The 26,320-nt window shown below is 39.7% G+C and overlaps 2 protein-coding genes across 4 annotated transcripts; both read right to left on the bottom strand.

Moving 5' to 3' along the window:
• Nucleotides 1-1,496: 1,496 nt before the first annotated feature.
• On the bottom strand, nt 1,497-16,220 carry kiaa1841 (KIAA1841 ortholog). Of its 3 annotated transcripts, none has more exons than XM_037782959.1 (21): nt 16,028-16,220; nt 14,502-14,653; nt 14,169-14,340; nt 12,040-12,139; nt 11,603-11,841; nt 11,348-11,406; nt 10,810-10,970; nt 10,623-10,709; nt 10,365-10,475; nt 10,114-10,237; nt 9,836-9,988; nt 8,942-9,084; nt 8,747-8,843; nt 8,619-8,651; nt 8,389-8,488; nt 6,670-6,755; nt 6,102-6,130; nt 4,715-4,788; nt 4,464-4,552; nt 4,188-4,270; nt 1,497-3,624 (listed from the first exon to the last, which is right to left on the bottom strand). In XM_037782959.1, exons 2-21 carry the CDS (start codon nt 14,649-14,651, stop codon nt 3,588-3,590), a joined length of 2,127 nt encoding a protein of 708 aa, XP_037638887.1. In that variant the 5' UTR covers nt 14,652-14,653; nt 16,028-16,220; the 3' UTR covers nt 1,497-3,587. The 3 variants fall into 3 exon arrangements, with proteins under 3 accessions (XP_037638887.1, XP_037638885.1, XP_037638886.1); XM_037782957.1 differs by having other exon boundaries at nt 4,188-4,263; XM_037782958.1 differs by having other exon boundaries at nt 4,188-4,263; nt 12,040-12,136.
• Nucleotides 16,221-17,977: 1,757 nt separating this feature from the next.
• Nucleotides 17,978-23,753, bottom strand: pex13 (peroxisomal biogenesis factor 13). The gene is made up of 4 exons (XM_037783174.1): nt 23,590-23,753; nt 19,820-20,535; nt 19,532-19,654; nt 17,978-19,019 (listed from the first exon to the last, which is right to left on the bottom strand). Exons 1-4 carry the CDS (start codon nt 23,661-23,663, stop codon nt 18,670-18,672), a joined length of 1,263 nt encoding a protein of 420 aa, XP_037639102.1. The 5' UTR covers nt 23,664-23,753; the 3' UTR covers nt 17,978-18,669.
• Nucleotides 23,754-26,320: the final 2,567 nt, after the last annotated feature.

The following is a 26,320-nucleotide window of genomic DNA, read 5'->3' as shown; positions in this document are numbered from 1 at the left end:
TCATTAGTTTACAAAAAAAAAATCTGCGGTCACAGATTTCGGTATAACACCGGTAACTCCTGAAGGCTTCTCCAAACTGGGGACGTGCAGACCGTCATACTGTAGGTGATACACTGACTATGGATAAGTACCTCATACAACCCTATTTCAAAACACCCAAACTATCTCTTTAAAGTGCATTGAGGTTGAACTATTTCTTTACTTAAAACTCTGAAGTCTGAAAAGTTTGGACCAGATGAACTGATAACATGTTGGTAGCGGGCCGGACAATGTGGCATTCTTGTCCTGAGTTATGGAAAAATAACACTGCGCTTTATATTTAAGCCGTTTATCCACATTAACTGAGAGTGAACCACGAGGAAACGGTACTCACTGTACATGTGTATTGTTTGGTATGTAGCTTCTTCTGACAGACATCAGTAAAATTACTATATTTAGAGTTCAAACCCACTTCTTTTACACACAAACTCATAAATCCTTAAAGCAAAGGTAGTTGATGATGATGATGATGGATGTCATCGGTCACACACACGCAGTATTCCTGTGGCATCGGGCCACTTCCGCTCAGACATCTTTGGCCAAGGTTGGTGCTTTGTAAACCGACCCTGCCATTAATCCCTGTTAACATGCTGGTATTACATTAAAGGTTATGATGACGCCCTGCTACTGAAGAGCTGAAACACGTCGTCTGATGCAACCTGTCAGCTCTGATGCAACCACAGAGGAAGCTGTTGCACTTCATTGTGTTTGGAGGGGGTCAAGTATGTGGGTCTTCTTTATGGCTGCAACGCCCCTGTAACGGAATCTTTTGGCTCATATCGGTGATTTTATTTGTGCATGTTTCTGTGGAGTCAGCATCTGGTAATTACTAGCTCATATGTCTGCTTTTGATGCCTTCATATCAGACCCTCTCTCTGGGACCATAATTCAGTCCGGCTGTAACTGGACCCCCCCTCCCTCCCCCTTCCTGACCCAGATCTAGAGATCCTCAGCCATTCTCGGCATCCGCTGTCGAGGAGAAGAGGGAACAGCTGGGTGAGCCCCCCCCATCGCCCGCTCTACACCTCCTTATGCCCTGCTCTGGGTCTACAGTACGCTGTGGGCAGCAAGCAGGGTTATTAATACCGCTGTGAGTAAGTCAGACAGGAAGAGCCAGGTTAGCACACCCGCTGGTCAGTCATCTCCAACAGAGAGGGTGGCTGACCCCTCTACCCAGTGGCACATACCAGCCCTCTGCCCTGGATTTTCACTGTTTCTACTTCCTTCTTTTAGTCTTTTGGGAAAGAAAAAAATGCCCTCTAAAGTCTAAAAAGCTGTAAAAGGAGTAAAATCAGAGTTTTAAATTCTTCAATATCACCTGGCAGTATACGTTGGAGCTGGTGTGACTGACAGATTGTGGTCAAACTGGGGCAAAGTTGATAGTTGAGAGCCCCAGTTAACTCCCCAAAGGTGGTATACTGCCACCCAGTGGACGGCAATCAAATAAGCATCTGGAGTTCAGTGTCATTCATGTTTTATTGGTCCCAGTGTTGTACAGTGCAGTCACATCCTAATACAGATAGGAACGGCTAGACCTACATCTCTACCAGAACTGGGGGTTGGGGGAACATTAGTAAATTACTGTAGCATCAGGAGACAATGAATGCTAGTGCAGAGTTAATTTAATGTACTGTGATCTGCAGTTAAACAGAAACAAGCCGCGTCGAAGCAGTAAACTTTTCATTCCCTATAGAGTGCTGCAGGAATGAGTCCTAAAAACCAGGAAATGAGTCAGCATGTTAGCACTTTCGGTTCCCTTGGTGTTTGGTTAGATGCCTGAAATAAGGTCTGTGGTTAACACAAGCTTAACGGCAAATTCACACCCAGAGTAGTGGTAAAGTGCGGCCTGCGGCAAGAAGGGTGACCAGATCCCAACAAACCAAATGTGAAACAAAGAGTATGTTTGTGTGGGACAATGTGGGACACGTTGGCTGAGAGGTAGTCTACTGTTTTGATATAATGTCTATCTAACTTAAATAATAAACATTTCTATTCTGCCCCTTATCTTGTAACATCTCTATGCTTTGCCAAATGCATCCATGAACTGTGTCGTATTTCCCCCCGTGTGTGAAACTGAAAAATAACTGGCAAATTTCATAAAAAACTCTGAGAATCACCTTCCACCAGCTTATACATACTTATAAGTAGTTCCACAGTTTTTGTTGTAGCTGCTCTTCCTTTTATTTGTGGTAGTTTCCATCATATTCTGCCTAAATCTGCAGAGCTTTTGACTTTGCAGTGACTCGTAGTAAAGACGGTGAAATGTTAACCTGCACTTGACCCACGTGTGCGCAGTTTGACAGCCTTCCCTGCTTTCTTCACAGCCATTGGATAAAAGCCAGATTTTTGACTTTTGAAAACTAGAGTCGATGAAAATGTGTCTGTGCAGTCTCTTGTAAAGTGGGACACCTGGTCACCCTAGCGGCGAGCTGCCATGCAGTGTCTATGAAAAGCAGCAGCGGTCGCTCCCAAGCTCAGCCAGCTGCGGCCGTTTGAATCTGCGGCAAAGTGCGGCCAAACTCAAATTGGGACAAGTTTCACTTTTAGTGGCGAAATGTGGCCAGAGAGGAATCACACCAATCAGTAAACAGATCCTGTGACTCCTGTGACATGTAGATCTATGTTTCCAATTTTCTTCTCGCCCGAAAAATGGAATTATTGCGGCAAGCGAGCTGCACTTCGCCGTTGCCTGATTTTGTTCTATGACATGAAATACGTCAGTAAATATCCCCACTCGCGAATTTTGAAGCTTTTACATGTCTTAAAAAAAGGCAGTTAAATGAGACTACTAAACATCAACACAGCGAACACTAGTCAAGCCAAGCCAGTCAAGTCATGCGACCGTGGTGTAGTTTGTTTATAGCCTAACGACGTTTTACTTCTGGCGAAAAAATCATAAAAGTGGTGTTCATTTGTGGAGATTATCTTGCTGAACAAATAAGTATCATAAAAGTGTTGTTTGCCACAGAGCTTATTTTCTGCAATAATCCAAAACCCAATGGAACAATCTCATTGGCTTTTTGTCGAGGGAACCAGGGCGATGCCAACTTCCTGTTTGGCCTAGAACAATCTGTCATCCTTGCAGCGCTCTATCTGGCTTTTAGCATCACTTATCTCTCTCTGAAGTTTTTTAGTCTCATACCAGTGGAGTTGACTGGATCCAAATCATTCAGATCTTCAGTAAAATGACAGTCAGGAATAATCTAGCATCTCTCATGTTGTCCTAAACCTAAAGACACACTGAGAGGTTGAGAGCTGAGATCTTGTTTTTCAAGGACTGACCGCAGCTGCACAAATAGTGAGGGTTGATGACGGTGATCAATACACCTGAGTTAAGCACAGAGGGAGGGAGCAGGAGTGACAGGGGGAGAGCAGAGAGTCCACAGCTGAGTTATATATATAAGTGGAGGCTGCCAGCAGGAAGTTATTATGTTGTTCTGAGCCCTCACAGAAGGATCTCGCCTCTTCCTCTTTGTTCTCTCGAGCTCTTCATCACTTTTCATGCTCGTCTCTTCAACAGCTCGGTGGGCTTCTCCCCATCACGTCCTTTATGTTGTCCTGATCTGAGCATAGCGTATTTTTGATCTACAGAGAAAGAAGAAAATGTGTTTCCATCAACTGGTTTGGAGCAAATAAACTTGGTCAGATGTTGGCGCTATAGGCTACGCATTGGCTGTAATCTACCAGTAAACAGAGGAGTAGAAGAAGAAGTAGAGGTTGTGAAACAGAAACAAAACAAGTCAGCTTGAAGAGAGGTCTTCAGGAATGTGTTTCAATTGGACAAGTTTTAATTGTTCTTTCATGTCAGCTAGTATTGTCCATGTTTCATGCTGTCCGGGGACGAAGACGAGCTTTCACGCGTTATGGGAACATTCGAGAAGACGCCAAGAGAAACAGCTGATCAGTTATGTGAGTTAAACGTTCGCTTAAATGTTAAATGTTCGAATGATTTATTTGACAAATGCGTTTCCATTTAGTGCATCAACTCTCTTTGGATAAAGGCAAAAATCACCTCAAGCGAGCGTAAAAACTTTTATATCGAATTTTCTAATGCGATACTTTAAAATGTGAATAAAAATATGTGAATGGAAACATGGATATTGAATGGGACATGATGAGGTGTGTGTGTGTGTGTGAGGAAAGAGTACCTGGGTGTCTTCTCTGAACTCTGTCTGGCTTGAGAGGAACTCTTAAACTGCGCTTCCAGTCTGGAGTAGATTCCTCCTGTAGGCTGCAGCAAGCACACACACACACGAACACACACACACACACACACCGTCCAGAACAAAAACAATCTGACATCAGGCAGCTGTAAAAACTAGGACAGCAGGGTCGACAGCTCGACACCAATCATCCTCATCTCATTACATGTCCAGCATCCTGACGGTGAATAACACTCTGCGTGTATATGAACGGCTTCTTGCCTCTTTAGTGTCCTTAGATTTGCTCTGTTCCTGCTCTCCAAACCTCATCTTAGTCAGGTAGCCGACGATCTCCACCATGCGACGCTGGTCTGGTTCATAAAGGCAAACAGAGAATTAAAAACACGGCGGGACAGAACTTGATAGTGAAAATGTAAGAATAAAGGAGTAAAGTAAGAGCATTGATACATGATTTGAATGCATACTTGATGTGACTAAAAATATAAAAGTATTAATAACATTCAGTCCTTTACCTTCTTCCCTCTGAGCGTCCTGGTTGTAGCGCATCGAGCGAGAGCTGTCCCACTTACTTTTCTGGACACTCACTCTACAAAACAAGAGCACACACACACACCAGTGTTAACCGATTCAAGATATTTAAAACATTTAAATCAAATTGAAGCAGAGAATAAACACACTTCCATCCTCATCTGATACTATAGATACACTGTAGGGCTGGGCGATACTTCAATATGATAATTTATCGTCTTTCAATGGAATCGTATCATGATGAAATCATATATCGAGATATCGTGGTACACAATTACGTCGTCTAAATTGATGATAACAAACACATACTAACTCAAATTTCTCAGAAAATCTGACTTGATAAGAATTATTCTTATGGAAATAACCCAGTGTAATTAAAACAAACAATTGTGGCGGTACTGAGTTCCCCAGACTTTAGTTGTTCAGTCAGAAGACTGAAAAACTGTTCCCATCCACATAATAATATAAAATAAAATGCCTTCTTAATAATAATAATGAACAAATGCCTCTTCAATAATAAACAATTAAGGAAACTGAAATATTGGTTTTACTTTTCCTTTTACCCTCCTTTAAAGTTTTCCCAAATAAAATACACTAAAAGAAATGGGTATAAAGGGTTTCATTGAAAATCAACAAATGAATAGAATACAAAAATACAGCCTGCAGGCGTTAGGCTATTGTAAGGCAAGCCAGCTGTTGCACAAATAGTACCTAAACGTCCCAGTGCAGGTAACCCAATTGGTTGGCACTTAACTTATTTCCCCAACTAGGAGAGTCAACACTCTCAACAAACAAAACACAAAGATCACAGAATCCCAAAAGGGCCCAAAACAGACCAGAGTTTCTGGTAAAGCTGATAACACATGTTGCATTGAGTGAAGGAGAGATCAGAATGACACTGGGTGTGCAGTTTCCCTCCTCTTTTAAGCCCTACAGAAAGGGCGTCGTTACACCCTGATTGGCCAAGAGGGGAATGCACCAAGCTGCTCTCAACTATCATTTAAGAGCCAGTCCCCACACCCTGCGCAACAGGTGAACTGAATAACCCTCTAATCACTCAGCAACTCAACCAAAAAAACACCAGGGAAAAGGAAACAACAGCAAGCACCAGAGAATTGGCAGCTGCCACACAATTATCTTAATCTGATTATACTATATGTGGTTATTTCATATAGATTATTTATTTATCTATTTATTGGATTACCAGAAAACATGCTATATATTGTGATATATATCGTTATCGAGATATGAAATGATATATATCGTGATAGAGGATTTTGCCCATATCGCCCACCCCTACAGATACATTAATATGAGAGCATGAGTATATGAGGATATTCTGAATGATCTTGTGTTTGCAGATTAACTCACAGGAAAGGTGTGTTGTCTCTGGACTGTGACTGAGGGAGAGAAAATCACATTTAGAAAACACAACAGTGACGGTTTTAAAGCTACAGTTTGACACTTAACTGTACTGTGTTATTAGAGTAGGAATACAGTTACTAACAAATGCACTGTTAACACTATATCTCTATAATGTAGACTACAGTGCAGACTACAGTGTTTCTGGTTGAATCTACGAGAGCTAGTGGAAGTTTAGAAACCATAAATAAGCCGTGAACAACAACTGTGTCTCTTTAAGCGGATGTTTTAGTAGTAATGCATCATTTAGAGTCAACTCTACGTACACATTCATGGAAGCGGAATTATTTTGCTTGGATAAACAAATTATAAACTTATAGTGTGTATAACCCAATTCCATATATGCATAAAAAAAGTCACTATACTGTGAAAAGCAAGATGTCTATATCTAGATTTCATTCACTATGCTGCATCTTTACACTCTATTGTACCACAAAACAAAAAGTCTTTTGTATGTTGCGTTCTGCAGTATTTCACTCCAGTGAGGAACTGAATATTCATGAAGTCACTGACTCACTTTCTCGGCTTTGTCTTTGCGCTGGAAGTTTGGAGAAGACATTTGTTTTTTCAGAGGTCTGTGGGCCTTCTTGGCCTTCTTAGCAGCTGGAAACACAAAAAACAAAGCAAAACAAAAAAATCATGATAAATATGCTGTGACACCATCTGCTGGCCAAACGGAGCAACTGTTTTATTTTAGACCCTTAAAAAAAGGGGCTGAAAGTAACAATGAAATGTTAAAAATAGATAAAAACGAGTGCGATGAAGTGCTATAAATAGAGAAACGTTTCCATGTGTGTCCTCATTTTACTTTTATCATTCTAACTGCAGCAGTGACTCGGCGTTGAAGCGAAGCCACAAGGGGTTAAATGAAGTAAAATTCACTGAAATAAACATGACATTTTTTATGAGGTCATGGGGTGAATAGTCACAGGAAATGAGGACCTGAAGGCATCGTGTGTTACTCATGAGTAAAGGCACTCTGAGTGATCTTCACCTCTCACGCCACTCTAACCCTTCAGATAAACTGCAAATTATTGTCGACTATAAGAAAAAACACACAAGGAAAGTATAGTGAATGTATGATAATGAAAACATTTATCCCCTATACCCTCACAGCGTCACTGCAGGAATAACCATTATGACTTTTTATCGCTGCTCGAAACGTTTTTCTGATTATACACATTAACCATATAAACTGCAATTAAACTGCCATTACAAGACACAACTATTATAATAGTACCGACAAGAACAGTTAGGAGCCTGTAATTAAACCTTGAATTACATGAATATATCCATGACTTATTATTATTCAGACAAGCAGTGAGTGCACCGACTGTAATTCAACAGCTCGAGTAGAAAACACAAAGAATCACAGGCCGTCGTCAGTTTCACCTGTTTACTACATTTTCTCCTCTTAAAACTGTTAAACTACTAATAAAGACAACTGAAGGTCAAAGTTGTGCTGTTTGTTATTAGCACCAAAACTAGTAACAGAAAGTTAAATATGTGTATAATTGTAGTTATAACTTTGATTTATATTATTGTTTTAGTTGTTTATTAAAGGCAGGGTTGACGATGTTCTCCAGTATACACTATTTGTTATATTGGTTGAAAGGGTCTTTACACCCCGACAGTGATGCATTACTGATGAGCTCTGAAAAAGAGCCGTCATCTGTAGCTGCTGTAATCCTGTAAAAACGTCTACCAATCACTGCCTCGCGGTCCGCTTGGAAAGAACCAATCAGATGCCTCCCTGCCTCCTTGCTCGTACTCTACCTTTGGCTTGCACCAGCCTGAATTCAAAGCGCGTCGCCGCGCGTTTCCTGGAGAATGGAAGAATATTTGTTTTCTTTCCAAAAACAGTTTCATATCAATCTCATGTATGTGCGTAAAGTAGAGAGTCAGAGGACAGAAGTGCTGGACGGATCATAAACTGCTGTTCATCAGCACTAAATTCGCCCCTAAAACCACAAATTGTCGATTTCACTTTCCTGCTTGTTTACAGATTAAACAAATGAGCTGCAACGTGTTTAGACGGAGCCAGGCTAGCCTGTTCTGCCTCTAGCCTTTCTGCTAAACTAAGCTAAGCTAAGCCAAGCTAACCGTGTTCTGGCTCTAGTGGTATCAATGATCTCGTTCAAAATGGTGAACTATTTCTTTAAAATAAAACTTAAAAAATGTATATGCTGAAATTAATAATTTTATACTGCAGTGTAAAGCTAAAAGGCTTCTCCACCTTGTTTCTTGGACAGCTCCTCTTCGTCCCCGACCTCGTCTTCAGTGACCTCTGACCCCGTGGTGTACTCCTCGTCCTCTGATAGGAGAGACTGCTGCCTCTGGATGGGTAAAGGTCACACACTCAGCTGCTTGATGACACTGACTTTAGTCTTTACATTTGACTAATAATCTAACAAAAGATCTCAGTGAAAGCAGATGTAATGAAGGAAATGAGGGAAACGTTCCTACCAGTTGCAGACTCCAGTTTTTCAAAAGGGAAAACTGGTTGAAAACAGAAAGCAGCTGAAGTCAGAACCAGAAAAAAAATGACATGCTGGTAGAAGAAAAGCATCAGACAGAAACTGAGAGAAACTCACGGTGCTGCCGTCTCCTCTCAGAGGGCCGAGCAGCGTCGGCTCCAGGAGAACATCACAGTCCTGAACCTTTTCTGCGCTGGAGGGACTCTCCTCAGCACTAAAACACAAACCAACACAATAAAAATATATAGCGTTAGCAAAGCCTTTCATAACAAGTAGCCCTTCAAAATGTAAGAAACACACACTGATGCTCACCTGTCTGGAGGCGGTGTGTTGGACAAACACACTGCGTCTCTGTGCAGCAGCAGGTCATTGAGGACTCTGGTCTGAGCCGAGGTCTCCTCGTCACAGTTCTCCTCATCGGGGACGTTCACGATGTGGTCTCGCATCTTACAGCCCTGAACAACACAAACACATTTAACATCTCTCAGCCACAAACACATGCATGCACAGTAGACCAATGGAGTGAATTAACTCCTGCATTCATGTTAGAACAAGCTTTCCTTTTCGGTTTTCCTCTCTTTATTTTACACTCTCGTTGTCTCGCCTACCAAGGAAACAACTGTAGTAGAAAACCTATCAATTAGTTCTATTCTGTAGTAAACACAACAATGCATCAACTACATCACTGAGAAATCCCTATAGAGGAGCATGTGATCACTATTGAAAATATAGGTTACACCATCCATCGTATATAAGGCCTTGTCCACATGTACACGGCTATTTGTATGCAGCTTTTTCTATGTGTGCATTTCATCCAAAACCCAGACAGCGTTTTAGGTCACTGAAAACAGAGCTTTTGTAAAACTCCGGCCAGGGTGAAGATTTTCAGTTTCAGTTTTTGGCTTGTAACATAGTAACAGAGTGTGCGGCATTATCTCCTTTGTGAGGCGTCACTAATGAGGCCACATGGCGTGCAATGGCAGCATAAATACATCCATGAATGGTGGACGTGGCCAAATAACCTGCTAACAGCACTTTTTACATAAATGTATTACTCTTCCACTATATTGAGGAACACAGGCGTCAGAATGCGCTACGGAGGTCACTGCTATTTATCCAATGCAACACTCCCACGACACAGACCCCGCTGACAACGTCACCTGTGTGTGTGTGTGTGTGTGTGTGTATGTCTGTGTGTGTCCATACCTTGGGCATACCAGAGGGGTCAAAGCGGAGAACCCTCTGGTTGCAGCAGGGGTAGACTCCTGCACCGTGCCAGCCTTTCTCAGTACCCATACCAGGATACAGCACGCTGTCTTGGTGGTACTTACAATGGGTCAGCTCTGCACACACAAATAACTGCACGCGCACACACACACACACACACACACACACACACACACACACACAAAGAAACTCTTTAGGTGGGGATGAATACATTTAGTCACAAGTGCTCAGGTTTATTGCGTAACACAAACACACACCTGTTGGCATCGGGAGCAGGTGAGGTAGTTGATGGTACCCCAGATCCTCCAGTAGACCAGGACCCAGGACTTGAGCTCCTCATACAGACTGCTGATGTATTCATGAACATCCCAGCTCTTCTGTCTGCACACACACAGTTAAATAGGATATATTTCTGTTCTCCACGTATTATTGCTGACAGCTAAACAAATACAGGAGAACTCTGAGTACATGACTCTTGTCCATGTTGTGTAGGACGTTGCTGTAATACTTAGTGTGCGTGTAGATGATCTCTCCGCGAGCATCGATGTTGATTTTCCCTGGAACGCAAGAAATCTTCCTCTCAGTGTCTTTAGTCAGCATCTTCAGGCACAGACCACACCTGGGATTAAACACACATGTGTGACAAATTGTGAGACTGACGCTAATAAGAGAACAATTATCAAGGTAAGAGAAAAACTGTTGCTAATGTTTATGAACGCCTGCAGCTTTAACGGTGTTGCTAAGCAGCGAGGCTGCTGCTTCTCACCTGTAGAGAGTCGAGGCGTTTCCCGGTGAATCTCTGCTCTGGTAGTTGGAATCGAAGAGACGCTCGATTTTCTTCTGAAACAATTTGCTTTGAGGGGGAAATAAAATGTTTAAAATGGGATATCTAGTTGCTTTTGCAGTTTCTTTTACAAGTACAACACCAATATTCTGCATTCCCGTCTCGTCACCTTTTGAACTTGTCCTTTTTGTCCCTGATGTCGTCGGCCTCGTTGTGGTTGAAGAGTTCGGCGATGCGCGTCGCCAGGTTGCTGTTGATGCAGTTCATGTTGCAGGGCGTAGCCACGATGGCGCTCATGTGTTTGTGGCAGTACTGGATGCACTCCTCCACCTGGATACGGACGAACATACACCACTAAAAAACCTTTCACAGCAATTGTAAATTTTCAATGATCCTGCATAAATACTAATCAAACACTACTTTATCATTAGCTCTTCTTATAGAGCAGTGGTGAGAAAATGTACTGCAATCTGTCTACATAACTCTTAACATCCATGCAACATCAACTTAACAGAGCTCTATGTATGGGCCTCTGGTTTTTCCTGGACTAAGAGATCAATCATCAGTGGTGAAACATTTCTACTGGTAGATATTGTTGGGAATATGTTGTTGCCAGGCCACATATCAATAAGTTTTAATACATCTGAAAAACAAAAGGCCCGAAGAAGCACACCACCACACCTAGCGTCACACGTCACAACACTTACTAACGTATCCATCTTCAAGAACTCGGAGGAGATCAGGATTGAGATCACATTGCTGGGCTCTGTAACCGACAAACACCACGTGACCAACCAAGCAAACCGACAAACGACACAGAACACGCAGCCAGTGACCCACCAAACACACACCACCACGTTTAGTGACCGATAAATCAAGCACCGTCCACGGATTTACACAAAACACTGCTCCCATGTGTAAGAATGTGATATTTATTATTATAGTTTTACAGTTTGTTTTACCGAGGCGGGGTTTGTCCCTGTTTCCCTCTCCGGCAGAGTTCCTCCTGACGTAGTTCATGAGCCAGTCGAAGATCTGCACGTCGCAGTGGACGGAGATGTCCACCTCCTCCCACCTCTGGGGGTCCACGGACAGGTACTCAGCGAAGTAACGCATCTCTTTAACCAGAAGATCTCTGGGACACGTGAAGTCCTGCTTCAGGTTCTTGGTCTCATCGCACACATGGATGACCATGTTGGGACTGCAGGAAACAAGTTCAAATCCAGTATTTGAAAAACATATACCTGACAGATTTTTTATACAAGGTGGAGTATTATTTAAAGATAAAGCAAGTGTGTACGTATGTGTAAGGAATCAATGTGCATTTTTGTTACCTTTAGGAGGTTAATTATGGGAAACAGCGCTTTGTAAAGACTGAGGAGGAGATCTCAACACTTACTCTCGTGGCTTCTGAGGTTTGTCGTCCTCCTCCGCTGAGACTCGTCTCTCTTTCTTCTCCACAGAATCAGCTCTTCCTGTGGCCCTCGATTTGGAGCCTGCTGACACCAGCAGAAAAACATGTAAATATACTCTGAATCCAGTTATCAAACATTAACCATCAACACTACAGCTACACATGCTTTAGCAAAGTATCGTACTGCTCTAAAATATTAGCTTTCAGTAGTCTACTAGCCTAAGAACATTTCTATTAAAGCTAGAGTTTGTAATGTTCTTCAAAACATGCTTTGATATATTTGTGAGTACTAACAATAGCCATGTTCGTTGTTTATGTTCATTATGATATATTTACATTCATAATGATTATTTTGGGGGAGTGGCTTTGGAGGGAGGCCTGAATGGCTCTCAACCTGGCGACGACCAGCCAGCGGCTTACAGCTAACGGTGCTAACGGCGCTAACAGTGCAAACAACGGCAAAAGTGCTGACAGAGCTAACAGTGTTTACCTGAGGGGGAACCGGAGGATGGGTGCTACGCTTCCGTGGCGACGCCATTGTTATTTGCTGCTATATTAATGCTCTGGATATTGAATTTAGCACCTTTAATCTAGCGTTGTCTTGCTAGTTTCTTAAGATTACCAACCCTAGCTTTAACAAAGTTAGCTGTGCCTGAACTGATTATATCTTGTTAAATGAAAGGCATAGTCAATTTAACTTTACTTCAATTGATTCAAGCTTATATTAAATGAAAACTACATGCATTTTAGACTGGATGAAACTTATATGGTTCCTGTGAGGAAAAAAAGCTGTAACAGCAGCCAATAGGTAAGATGACAAACTTATAAAGATGCTGCAGGAGGGTTCACCAAGTTAAATTAAAGACCCTTTTAATACCACACATAGAAATAGGGGATAATGTACAGCGAGCCGGGCGAAGCGGAGGTCTTGCATCGCCCTGAAGGGGTTAATTTCACAACAATGACCTGCTAACTGTACATTATCCCGCTTATTACACGATGAGGATGAATTTATGGGTTTTTTGTGACATTGTATTAAAGGTAAATAACTGTCTAAAGGATGTGTGTAAAACACCTTGGAGGCGGTGTTTATTATATGGGGGAGGGAGTGTGGCAGCTGCCAATTCTCTGGTGCTTGCTGTTGTTTCCCTTTTCCCTGGTGTTTTTTTGGTTGAGTTGCTGAGTGATTAGAGGGTTATTCAGTTCACCTGTTGCGCAGGGTGTGGGGACTGGCTCTTAAATGATAGTTGAGAGCAGCTTGGTGCATTCCCCTCTTGGCCAATCAGGGTGTAACGACGCCCTTTCTGTAGGGCTTAAAAGAGGAGGGAAACTGCACACCCAGTGTCATTCTGATCTCTCCTTCACTCAATGCAACATGTGTTATCAGCTTTATCAGAAACTCTGGTCTGTTTTGGGCCCTTTTGGGATTCTGTGATCTTTGTGTTTTGTTTGTTGAGAGTGTTGACTCCTAGTTGGGGAAACAAGTTAAGTGCCAACCAATTGGGTTACCTGCACTGGGACGTTTAGGTACTATTTGTGCAACGATCTGGCTTGCCTTACAATAGCCTAACGCCTGTAGGCTGTATTTTTGTATTCTATTCATTTGTTGATTTTCAATGAAACCCTTTATACCCATTTCTTTTAGTGTATTTTATTTGGGAAAACTTTAAAGGAGGGTAAAAGGAAAAACACAAACCAATATTTCAGTTTCCTTAATTGTTTGTTAATATAGAGGCATTTGTTCATTATCGAAGAGGCATTTGTTCATTATTATTATTATTAAGAAGGCATGTTATTTTATATTATTATGTGGATGGGAACTGTTTTTCAGTCTTCTGACTGAACAACTAAAGTCTGGGGAACTCAGTACCGCCACATACTTACTTAAGAAATCAATAATTTGACACAAAAATTATCCTCCAGAGTCCAACATTAGAGCTGCATCCATAGCAACGGTCGGTCATACATAGCAACGGTCTGCTATAAAGAAATATCAGTCTGTTGAACGCCATAGTTGACCAATCCGAATCGAGTTTTCAAAACAAAGCCGTGTAATAATGCAATTTAATACCTGTTTCACCATCATACCGACCAAAGTATGACGGTTATCTGACCTGTGACTTTGCTGCTGCTCTGGCTGCTTCCTGTCTCCACCACCTCCCCGGTGTCCAGCAGCGCGGTCAGCCCGTCTGAAGGCGAGGTGCTTCCTTCTGTCAGGGAGTTACATTGGTTGTCCACATGAAGAAAACCCCCTGAGCCCTTCAGCTCCTCAAACCGACGGGCACACTGTAAGATCACATCAGTACCACAGTGTTATTTCTTAACAACAAGCCAGGCCTCATGTTACTAAACCATGGAATGACTGATGGATGGGATCACTGGACAGGTGGAGGGGTGGATGGATGGATGGATGGAAGCAATCATAGTTACCCAGCATTCCCAGTTACCTCCTTGGGAGTGAATCCTGGAACCAGCTTGGCCACGTTGTCCCAGTTTATGGGCTGGGGGGCTCCCCACAGAGAGCCCAGCACCATGTCCAGAACCAGGACGTTGTTGTCATAGGGGAAGTTGTTGTTGTCCGAGCAGAAGCGGCTCATTTCTACAGAGAGACAAGAAACAAATAACTCAACAATGAATACCTACATCTGATTGATCATCACAAAGTAGAGTTAAAATGATTGGTCGGTCAACAGAAAATGAATTTGAAACTATTTTAATAATTGTGATAGTAAAAGAGTGTTTGGACTGTTTGTCAGGCGAAAGAAAGGGGTTAAAGAAATTTTGATGGGTATCTTTTTTTTTTTACCATTTTATAGCCCAAGCGACAAGTTGTTTAATCAAGAAAATAATCACCACATCAATAATGAAAAAAATAGTTAGTGGTAGACCCTGTTGCCCTGGCATTAATACTGAATATCAAGAAATATTCTTATTTAATTTATATTCATACTATAATTGCATTTATATTTAACACACTTAATAGATCCCACTTCTCAGAATTTGTACTGTGGTTATATGTTATATATTGTATGTCTTTAATGCACATATTTGTACGAATTTCTTACATTCTCATTTCTATTCTTATTTTTATTATTTGCTTATATTTCTCTACATATATTGTGTTATATAATAATAATAATAAAAATAAATCTTGTTTGGTGGCACCTTTCAGGACACCTTACAAATATAAAATAAATACTCAAACAGATAAAAACGACATTATTGTAGCATTATGTACACAGTTTACATGTAATGTCACAATTTTCTAATTCTGATAATCCAAATTATGAAGCAATAAGCAGCCATACACAAAATATGAATACATTATCATATGTGAGGTATTGCATCAATACTGATTAATGAATACCTAGAGAATGTGCATTTACATACATACATTTGCTGCTGCGACAGTAGTATAATATTAATCCATGGTGAGTTATGCAATAGAGAAATTTATCAGTGATGCACATATTTGTACATATTTCTTATATTCTCATTTCTATTCTTATTTTTATTATTTGCTTATATTTCTCTACATATATTGTGTTATATAATAATAATAATAATAATAATAATAATAATAATAATAAAAATAAATCTTGTTTGGTGGCACCTTTAAGGACACCTTACAAAGATGAAATAAATACTCTAGATAAAAACAACATTGTTGTAGCATTATGTACATAGTTTACATGTTATACATTATCATATGTGTGGTATTGCATCAATACTGATTAATGAATACCTTGAGGAATGTGCATTTTTACATACATTTGCTGATACAGTAGTATAATATGAATCCATGGTGAGTTATGCAATAGAGAAACTTATCAGTGATGCTAGAGGCCGAGTCATCCTCTGTCCTCCTCCTGCTGCATCAACATCACATGCTTTTAGGTCTCATTAAATCAGCTTGTTCTCTAAATACTGGGTTAATTCAAACAGCAAGAAGAATCAGATGTCGTTGACATACTTATCTGGTGTCAGAGATGTTCCTCCCCGTCGTCTGGTACAGTAAACTAGGCTGGTGCTTGTTTTATGTCATAGTGGATGGATGATGATGGTGCTGATGCTGCGGTGGTCCTCTGCTACCGGCTAGCTAGCTAACTTTAAGGGATCTGCTGCTTTCAGGTACGCCTCGTAAACTCCTAATCAAAAACTCCACACAATCACAGTGTGGCAGTCAGTCGCACAGTATTGCTCAGTTGTTGATGCTATTTTCGTCGAGTTAATTGTAGGTACACACAACCATAAACAACTTAGCATATTTTATCAAAGTACTATTTCCAAGGTTAACCTCCTGAGACCCAGCCCATTGACATGTGTCCTCTGTAGTGGACATTCTGTCTACATGCATGTCCTCTTACTCTTTTGACCTACTCTATCAACCCCTGGTGTATTGTAAAAAGGACATCCTAGGCTTTCCAGTGATATGGCATGTGTGTTTTTTTTTTTTTAAATCAATTTGAATGTATTCTTGGTTTAATATCACCCTACAGCTGTTCCATCTTTTTAGTCTTTTCACACTGAAATAGTCCTGTAGTCCACTACAGTGGACAATAAAAATAAAGTTTAACAACCCTAAATTGTTAAGATTTTCTCTTATCCATAAATAGGAAGGAAATCACAAATAAAAAGTAATTGGAAGACACTTTTTTGGTTAAAGCTCAATTGCACCCATAAGTACAGTATTTCCGAATAGTCCCTGAAGGCAGCATTAGCTTCAATCAGCTAGTTAGCATTATGAGCTAGCAAAGTAACGTCTAAAGGCTACTTATCAAAGGCTTTTAAGCTCAGTAGCACGGGAAAATGTTATCGACAAGCTACACTGTCAAAATACAAACTTAGCAGTCAAATCCTAAAATAATTTAGACAGATAAAACGCCGTTTGATGAACTAGTTCCGTCGTTATCTGCTGACTTGTCACCGTTGTCGCGACACTGCAGCAGGTTGCTAGGCGTCCTGTTGCTTAGCGACAGAGGCCGTAAATCCAGAGTTTCTGCCATCATCAATTTTTCATCATCAGTCCTCCTCTTTTTCAAAAAACTAAATAAAGTTACATAAAACAATATCATAATATTAACACAATAAAACCTAAATCTAAACAAAATAAGCTCTCTTGGTCTTTAGGTTAACTTTTGTATCTTGTGGATGTATTTTTGTGTATGTTTAGCTATTTTAAAGGTCCCATATTGTGCTCATTTTCAGGTTCATGTTTGTATTTTGTGTTTCTACTAGAACATGTTTACATGCTGTAATGTTAAAAAAAAACTTTATTTTTCTCATACGCTCTGCCTGAATATGCCTGTATTTACCCTCTGCCTGAAACGCTCCGTTTTAGTGCATATCAACGGAATTGCAACTGAATTGCGTTGCTAGGCAACAGCTTGGGTCCATGTTTACTTCCTGTCAGCTGATGTTTTTTACATACACTGCAACAGGAAATAAACTGGGATACATTTAGAGTGTTTACGTTTAAAACCGTGTAATGATCTAAATATTGTATATTTGTGACATCACAAATGGACAAAAATCCTAACGGCTTGTTTCTAATGCACAATTTCTGAATACGGGCTGTGTGTGTTTCTCCGTATATTGAGCGTTTTGATAGTTTAACAGTATTTATACAGCACTTAAAACCTGCTTTATAATATAAAAGACTCATAAATCTCACTTTTTACAATATGGGACCTTTAAAGCCTCCAGTGGACACGTGTTGAAAATACGCATTCCACTACGAACATTAAACACAGTGCATTTAGTCCTTGTGCACAAATGTATGTTACAATTCTAATGCTACTGTGATGTCCATGTCATATAAAGTAAACTAAACTAAACTTTTGAGATCTTACTGATGTGAAACCCCTGCTGTTACTTTGGTTTACTACTTTATAATCCATCTTCCCACACAATGGGCAAAACATGATTTTTAAAAAATATTTATTTTCAAAATAATTATATTAAATATTTACAAAATTACTTTTTGTAACTAACTGACAGCTGAACACATGCAAAACAAGCCTCTTCTCATTCTGATTGAATCATATTTGCTTGACAAAGAAGACAATGCAGATCAGGCAGCCTACAAGTGAGGGCAAAAACCAAATAACATCATCATGCGTTATCAAACAAATTACCCTGGCTTTGTCCTCACACTGTCAGTATACAGATGATGCATCAGTGCTCTTCATTAACTTAAACATTGAACTAATTCTTGTTATTGAACAGTATCAAGATATTACACCTTAAATCAGACATGATCTTAAGAACAGCAGTGTACCATATTTAGAGGATACACAAAACCGTCTTCTTGTACAAGAAATGTAAGGATAACCTCCTAATTTGAGACAAACTGGTCCTAAACAAAGCAGTACAACAGTGAACCTGTGTATGGAAACCATTATTGACCGTTAACCTTATCAGAAGGTGCAGATTGTGTTCGATGAGTTTAATAATTAAGAGCGATTCTTAATGAAGGTCTATGGTGTTATCTACCGTCAGCTGATTATTAATCAAGCTTCAGAGTTATACACTGCAAACAAATTCTGACTAAGTCAACCAATGTTAGGAACACACATAGACTTGCATACAGAGAAATGCATACATGCACAAACATCACAGGTCAGTCTTCTCAGGGATGTTTAGCACCGTGCTGGAGGGCAGACTGGAGTTTCCCAGACTGAAGGAAGCTGGTGTTTCTCCATATACAGACTCTAGCAGTGCCTCTGTGGAAACTGAACCGAGGTTTGGGGTAAAGCCTTGGGCAGGATTTGATTGTGGGTGTGCAGCAAGGGTCGCCTGGGAGGCCTGTGTGTTCTCTTGCTGGACCTGAGCGAGCCTCTCCATCTCTGCGTGCTTTAGGCCTCTCCTCTTGCCCAGGACCTTGACATAGTTGGCTGGGACAAGTCCTGTTGTCTGGCCGTCCATGCTGGCCAGCAGCCAGCCACGCACCTTGGGCTGTTGCTCTAAACACAGGGGAGAATACAAGGTCATGATCTCAGCTCGTCAACATGAAGGAAACACCAACTATCTATCTCTATTTTTTCCAAAGAATGCCATTCTCATCCGTTATTGACAATTTCTTTGATGGGCTTCACTTGAAAGACAAACTTTTAAATGATATCTGACTGATGTCTTTGCAATATACACTTATAATAACACATGAACAGGAAAACTAGAGCTGTAATTTCAATCGTAATGTTTATGTGGATCCCCCTGCTTCCTGATATGGATAAAATCCTCTGTGGCTATAAATATGTAATTTTAAGTAGTGATATTGATATATATCGTGAAATAATATATTTTTTGTTTGGAAAAAGCAACTCAAGGAACTTCTTGATATTGCTGCAAAAATCGTATTAAAATCAATTTTTTTGCCATAAAACACTGGTCTCTAGTACACCCAGATGTGTTAAACCATTTTTGTATGAGAGGAACGTGAGGACAGAATATATTATTGTTATTAAAGAGCTCTCACCTTTAGGGGCGAGGTTGAGCATGTCTCCAACCCGCATAGAAATCTCCTCCTCAGATGCCGCTGAAAAGTCGTACTCTGCTCTGGCCACTACATGGTCGTCCTCCCCGCTGGCCCAGTTAGTGGCTAAATAAAGAAACACAAAATAAATTACTTGTTAAAAAGTAAAAGACAGGCTACATACACCAATACTATGAAATTCATCGGCAGCTCCTGAACTTATAAAAGTTATGTGTATAAAAATGTGGAAGTTCACCATCTCATCTGCAAGTACAAAATCTCGAGTCTCACCGCTTTCTTCAGAGTCAGAGCTGGAGCTCAGCAGTTTCCAGATAAGGTAGGGTCCCCCAAGTACTACAGCGAAAAACAGAAAGATTGGCCAGGACTTCACAGGCTGACCCTCCACCCCTGCTCCATCCCCTCTTGTAGCCAGGGCATCACTTGCACTGTCTGCCCACAAGTCGTCAACCTCAGCGTCTGACCTTCGCCCCAGCAGCCTCTGTAACCGTCGGTAGAGGTAGCGCAAGGTGCGTACCAGAGCAAAGGCTGAAAAAACTCTCGTGAAGTGGGAACGCAGCCGTGTTAGGTGATTGGCTACGTCCAGCACAGCACGGAAACTGTTATACACGGCTGAAAAGGTGGCGTCCAGCATCATGCTAACTGAGGAAAAGGCATGGACGATGCTCTCGATGGACTGGAAGGCACCGCGACTGCTCTCCTCCGCCTGTTGCACGAACCGGCTGGGGGCGACTTCTTCCGTCTGGGAGAGGCGGTTGTACCCTCCCATGCCGTAGCCACCACCGTAGCCGCCGCCACCACCGTAGCTGTAGGGGCTGTAAGCCCCATACATGGAGCTCCCATAGGGGCTGTAGGAGGAGTTGAAAGAGCCGTAAGATGGACGGTAAGACTGCTGGACGGGACGAGGGGGCACTGGGGGCACCATCCGGGTCAGGACAGGAGGGCCTGCAGAGGCGGAGGGGCCTGCAGCTGGTGCAAAGTTTGAAGATCTGTATGGTGAGAAAACATAGGGTTCAAAACATCTTTGGGGATGTGTTATGTATTTGTTTGAGGAATGTGATGATAGTCAGAAGTAGAGAAGATAAGAAATTAGTTCCTCCTGTGTTTCATTTGTGCGATATTCCTCTCACGACATGCAAGGAAATAAAATATCTTGGCCATTTTCTCACTGATGATTAGAATGATGACAGAGATATCTATCGACAGTGCTGTAAACTATATGCTCAGGCAAATGTGTTGCTTCGTAAGTTCAGTATGTGTTCTGTAAATGTAAAATGTTCATTATTTACAGTTTTCTGCACGCCTTTGTACACAGCTCATCCTTGGTTTAGCTACAAGAAAAGTAGTATGCGAAGGCTCATAGTGGCTTACAATGATGCAATGAGGTTGTTGCTTCGGGTTCCCAGATGGCATAGTGCCAGTCAACTGTTTGTGTCCTCTGGTATTCCTACATGTGAGGCACTTTTAAGACATTTGATGTATAATTTGACTTGTCACTTTGATGAGTCAGAGAACAGCATCATAGAGGCTTTAACCAGCCTGAGAAAGAGCTGCACTCGGTACTCATCCAGGCTCAGAAAACACTGGCGAGATAGCCTACATATGAATTGAATGATGAACTGCTGTGGTCTTATCTTGTATGTTTTTTGTTTCTTTTTCTTTTCTTTTATTGCTATGGACCCACCTGTGTGTCTGAAATAAAGTTTGAATTGAATTGTTTGTTATGATACATAAGAGCCTCAGCTTTCAATTAGCCAAGGGCCTGATGCTGAACTAAAACCTACATAATGCATCAGGTTAGTGACAGTGTCATTACCAGGATATTCAAGACAACCCATTGGATTTGCTTGAACATATATTCCTGTAATTACATTCCTCAAATGGTGCTTCATTCAAGTTATTATCGTAACGTTAGATGAACAGCAAAAACGACGAGTTTTATCTGGATTTCTACAGAGTGTCATATTAAGAAGATCTTCTATGCAAGATTGTACTGTACCATTTTGCCCCACCGCATTTGGGCAATCAGCTTTTTCTGTTAAGGCCACAAATCAGTGGAACACCCTGCCTGACTATGTGAGGAGCTGCAGCTCTATCAGCACTTTCAAAACCAACTTAAAACGTCTGTTGGAAGTGGCTCAGCTCTGTACTCACTGATCTTTATTCCAACTCCATGGTCTTCATGACTTGCTCTTACTTTACAAGCATACTTTGTGATGTGTTATTGTGTGTTGTTGTGTATTGTGCGTTTCGTACATTCTTTCTTGTATGACTGTAGTATGTTTCTTTGATGTGACAGATGTGAATTAGCTTAAAAGTATAATCTGGTACGGTGCATCAAATTGTGACATTTATGTTTTAAACTGTACATGGTCCCTTTTAAATAAATACATAAATAATAATAATTAAAAGCAAACCGTAGCTGTTTACCAAAAGTAGAGAAGGGCAAAACAAAATATGTATTGCAAGCAAGGTTTTAGTTAATGTTTTGTGTGGGGTTTACATTCACCATTAAGAAGGGAGTCTGGTGAGAGAAAACACTGTCAAAGCACTATACTCATTTTTAACAGTCTCTTCTGCACTATATTCACTTTTTTAATAGTCGCGTATCACAGCTGTTACCATGCACTATATTCACTTTTAACAGTTTTCTTCATCTCCTTGTATTTTTATATCTGGTATATTTGTTTGTACTTTGTACTTTGCACTACTAACCTCTATACTGCCTTTTTACTAAACATGTTTTGCACTATAGAACTGTGATGCTGGAAACTTGAATTTCTCTCTGGATCATTAAAGTTACTATCCATCTATCCATCCATCTATCTATCTATCTATCTATCCATCTAACACACTAACTATCTATCCATCTATCCATCTAACAAACTATCCATCTATCCATCCATCTATCTATCTATCTAACAAACTATCCATCTAACAAACTATCTATCTATCTATCTATCTATCTATCTATCTATCTATCTAACACACTAACTATCTATCCATCTATCATCTAACAAACTATCTATCTATCTATCTATCTATCTATCTATCTATCTATCCATCTAACACACTAACTATCTATCCATCTATCCATCTAACAAACTATCTATCTATCTAACTATCTATCTATCTATCTATCCATCTAACACACTAACTATCTATCCATCTATCCATCTAACAAACTATCCATCTATCCATCCATCTATCCATCTATCCATCTAACAAACTATCCATCTAACAAACTATCTATCTATCTATCTATCTATCTATCTATCTATCTATCCATCTAACACACTAACTATCTATCCATCTATCCATCTAACAAACTATCTATCTATCTATCTATCTATCTATCTATCTATCTATCTATCCATCTAACACACTAACTATCTATCCATCCATCTATCCATCTAACAAACTATCCATCTAACAAACTATCTATCTATCTATCTATCTATCTATCCATCTAACACACTAACTATCTATCCATCTATCCATCTAACAAACTATCTATCTATCTATCTATCTATCCATCTAACACACTAACTATCTATCCATCTATCCATCTAACAAACTATCCATCTATCTATCTATCCATCTAACACACTAACTATCTATCCATCTATCTATCTATCTATCTATCTATCTATCTATCCATCTAACACACTATCTATCTATCTATCTATCTATCTATCCATCTAACAAACTATCTATCTATCTATCTATCTATCTATCTAGTGACTGCAGAAGAAGGCACATCACAGGGCCTCATTGGGCCTAGATAGCTAACTGGTTAGCTATCACAGTAGTACAGCTGTTATTGCGTTTAAATGGCTATCGTCGACTAAATATGTTGACAAATGGAACTTAGTAGATTTGTCATTGATTTATATAACACCATGTCAAAGTCTCCTCTGTTTGAGTTGTTGTGCAACAGCCTTTAGCATCAGCTAGCAGCTAGCAGCAGTCAGTAAACACAACACAGGTCTATAAACTATAGAGAGCTAACGTAGCTAACTCAGCTATTAAAGCTCGTTTACCTGTAGTTTATAGGTGCACTCATCGCTCCTGGCATCCGCCTTTCCCACGGCTTCTGTGGAGGCTGTGAATCCATCGCAGAAAAACAGTATATGTCCACAATGTGTCAAATAATAATGATGCGAACTCACTTCCGGTTTTGTAATATCGACTTCCGGCCGGACCCTGTCCTCCAGCTCCTCCTGCTGCCTTCACGTTCTCCTCGTAATTTCCTAACTCCGATGTCGCAGCTCATGTGTATGTGACTGGATCATGGATGTATAATAATAAAAAAATGTTGTGCTGAGATGCATGTTGCTAAATTTAACTCACCACAGATAGAGAAATGTGTAACCAAATGTAAAACAAAAAAATGCTCATATTTCTACATATTTCTTATATTCTGATTTATATTCTTATTTGTATTATTTGCTTATATTTCTCTACATATATTGTGTTATATAAAAATAAAAAATAAAAATAAAAATAAAGTAAAATAAAATAAATAAAATAAATAAAATAAAAATAAAAATAAAAATAAAAATAAAATAATCGGCAGTTTATCCTAGAAAAATAAATAAACCTGAAGTTTTGGGGAGAATTTTATCTGTGAATTTGTACTCCTACTGTAAAAAATGTTTTAAAGATTGAACACAATATGTGACAGAGTATTTTCTCATCAATCTAATGATCATATGATATACTCCTCTCCTCCAGGTGGAGGCGCTGTAGGACCAACAATCACTGCTGGTTTCTGAAGATAAAACTAGAAACTAGTAAATAATAAAGATGTTGTTGTTTGTTAAACAGTAGAAAGAGTGTAAAAAGATACTGGGTCCCGCTGTTACTCAGGCTGCACTACAGCGTCTAATAATAAAACCTGCATTTTATCCTAAAAAATAACAATAAAACCTGCAGTTTATCCTAAAAAATATAATAGTAAATCCTGCAGTTTATCCTAAAAAATAATAAAACCTGCAGTTTATCCTAATAAATAACAATAAAACCTGCAGTTTATCCTAAAAAATTATAATAAAACCTGCAGTTTATCCTAAAAAATTATAATAAAACCTGCAGTTTATCCTAAAAATAACAATAAAACCTGCAGTGTATCCTAATAAAAAATAATAAAACCTGCAGTTTATCCTAAAAAATTATAATAAAACCTGCAGTTTATCCTAAAAATAACAATAAAACCTGCAGTGTATCCTAATAAAAAATAATAAAACCTGCAGTTTATCCTAAAAAATATAATAATAAATCCTGCAGTTTATCCTAATAAAAAAACAATAAAGCCTGCAGTTTATCCTAAAAAGAAGAATATAATAAAACCTGCAGCTTATATTACAGTAACGTTTACTCAGAGTAACTGACCTACTTTTTAGTTTTACTTAAGTACATTTACTTTTATTTGAGTACAATATTCTCTTAGCCTACTATTTTCACCTCTGAAAAACATTAACATTTGCAATCAATTTGCAAAACACAACTATAGTCCTCCCCATAGAGTTAATAATAATAATACTAAACCATTTCCCTGGATGCAAACACCCACACATACATTGGTGTTGATGGTTTCTGTTGGATCGATGCTCTCATTGATTACTCATGTGAACTAATGTGTTCATTATTTATATCCCTCAGAGGCAAATTTGTAGGAATTGTGTGTTGCAGTTCCTTCTGATTGCCAGTAAAGTTCACTGCAAATCAAGATTTATCTATAATATCTTAATCTAATCTTGTATATCACTGTATATCAATCCAAAGCAAATACTGTCCAATCCGTGGTGGTGCGGTGAGATGTGAGAAGAAGGTTGTTCATTTAATTCATTCTGACTACCGCTGACTGTTTGTATTAAGAGCTGAGCAACAAATAATAATCATATACTTGTGTACTCTACAATGACTTTATAATGACCTTATATGACATAATTCTATTTATATCTCTGTGATACCACTATAGCATTGTGGCCCCATAGCAATAGTATGTCTGTGGCATTGAACTGAGAAGGTATACAAAATAGATTATGGTATTTTATTTATACCAAGCATCTTTATGTATCTTACTTAATTATTATTCTTTTAGGCACTTGTGCTAGAAATAGTACTTTTTATTTTATACACTTGTATTTTATACACATGAACTTGTAATTTTATTGTATTTTTTGCGCAATCTCTGGCACAAGAATTTCCTTCGGGATTAATAAAGTTCTATTTTATCTTATCTTATCTTATTTTATCTTATCTCAGGGAACTGGTTGGGAACCTGCTTATTCATTTTCAGACCAGTTCTACATGTGTGAACTTTTAAATTATATTTTTGTCAGTACTGACATGCTAATTTAAATCCTCAAAATTAGACAACGTTAAAGCAGGTAAAATATCACTTTCATGAAACGACATAAATAATAAATATATTTCCTGTCCCCTGTCCATTGTGTAACCTATATGATCCACTTCATATTTAAATATTTGTTCATAATTATATCACAGATATGTAATATACCCCGCCCACCTGCCTTTAAATGGTCAATGGGAATGATTTCCGTACATGGACCTGGAGTTAGTCCCTTTAACCCTGCACACACACAGAGGGGACTGTGACTGTGGTGGGCTGTGCGTGACTCTACCTGCTTCCTGCTCACATCCCATTGGCTGTCACCTCGGAGTGGGCGGGACACGACGCTGTGACTCATCTCTGAGTCACTGCACGACCTGTCTGTCACACACCAGCCTGCTGAGGCGTTCATGCAC

Source organism: Sebastes umbrosus, chromosome 10 (genome assembly GCF_015220745.1).
Source record: "Sebastes umbrosus isolate fSebUmb1 chromosome 10, fSebUmb1.pri, whole genome shotgun sequence".
Classification (NCBI taxonomy): domain Eukaryota; kingdom Metazoa; phylum Chordata; class Actinopteri; order Perciformes; family Sebastidae; genus Sebastes; species Sebastes umbrosus.
The sequence above is the reverse complement of the archived record's forward strand: the minus strand, read 5'-3'. Positions and strand labels throughout refer to the sequence as shown.

Coding starts and splice junctions, on each gene's coding strand:
- kiaa1841 (XM_037782957.1), bottom strand. CDS start 14,651: ATGAGCCGCTTCTGCTCGGACAACAACAACTTCCCCTATGACAACAAC. Junction 6,131..6,669: donor GCAAAGACAAAGCCGAGAAA/GTGAGTCAGTGA, acceptor TCTCTCCCTCAG/TCACAGTCCAGAGACAACAC. Junction 4,553..4,714: donor GGACGCTCAGAGGGAAGAAG/GTAAAGGACTGA, acceptor TTTATGAACCAG/ACCAGCGTCGCATGGTGGAG.
- pex13 (XM_037783174.1), bottom strand. CDS start 23,663: ATGGATTCACAGCCTCCACAGAAGCCGTGGGAAAGGCGGATGCCAGGA. Junction 20,536..23,589: donor AGTGCACCTATAAACTACAG/GTAAACGAGCTT, acceptor CTCACCATACAG/ATCTTCAAACTTTGCACCAG. Junction 19,020..19,531: donor GCTCAACCTCGCCCCTAAAG/GTGAGAGCTCTT, acceptor CCCTGTGTTTAG/AGCAACAGCCCAAGGTGCGT.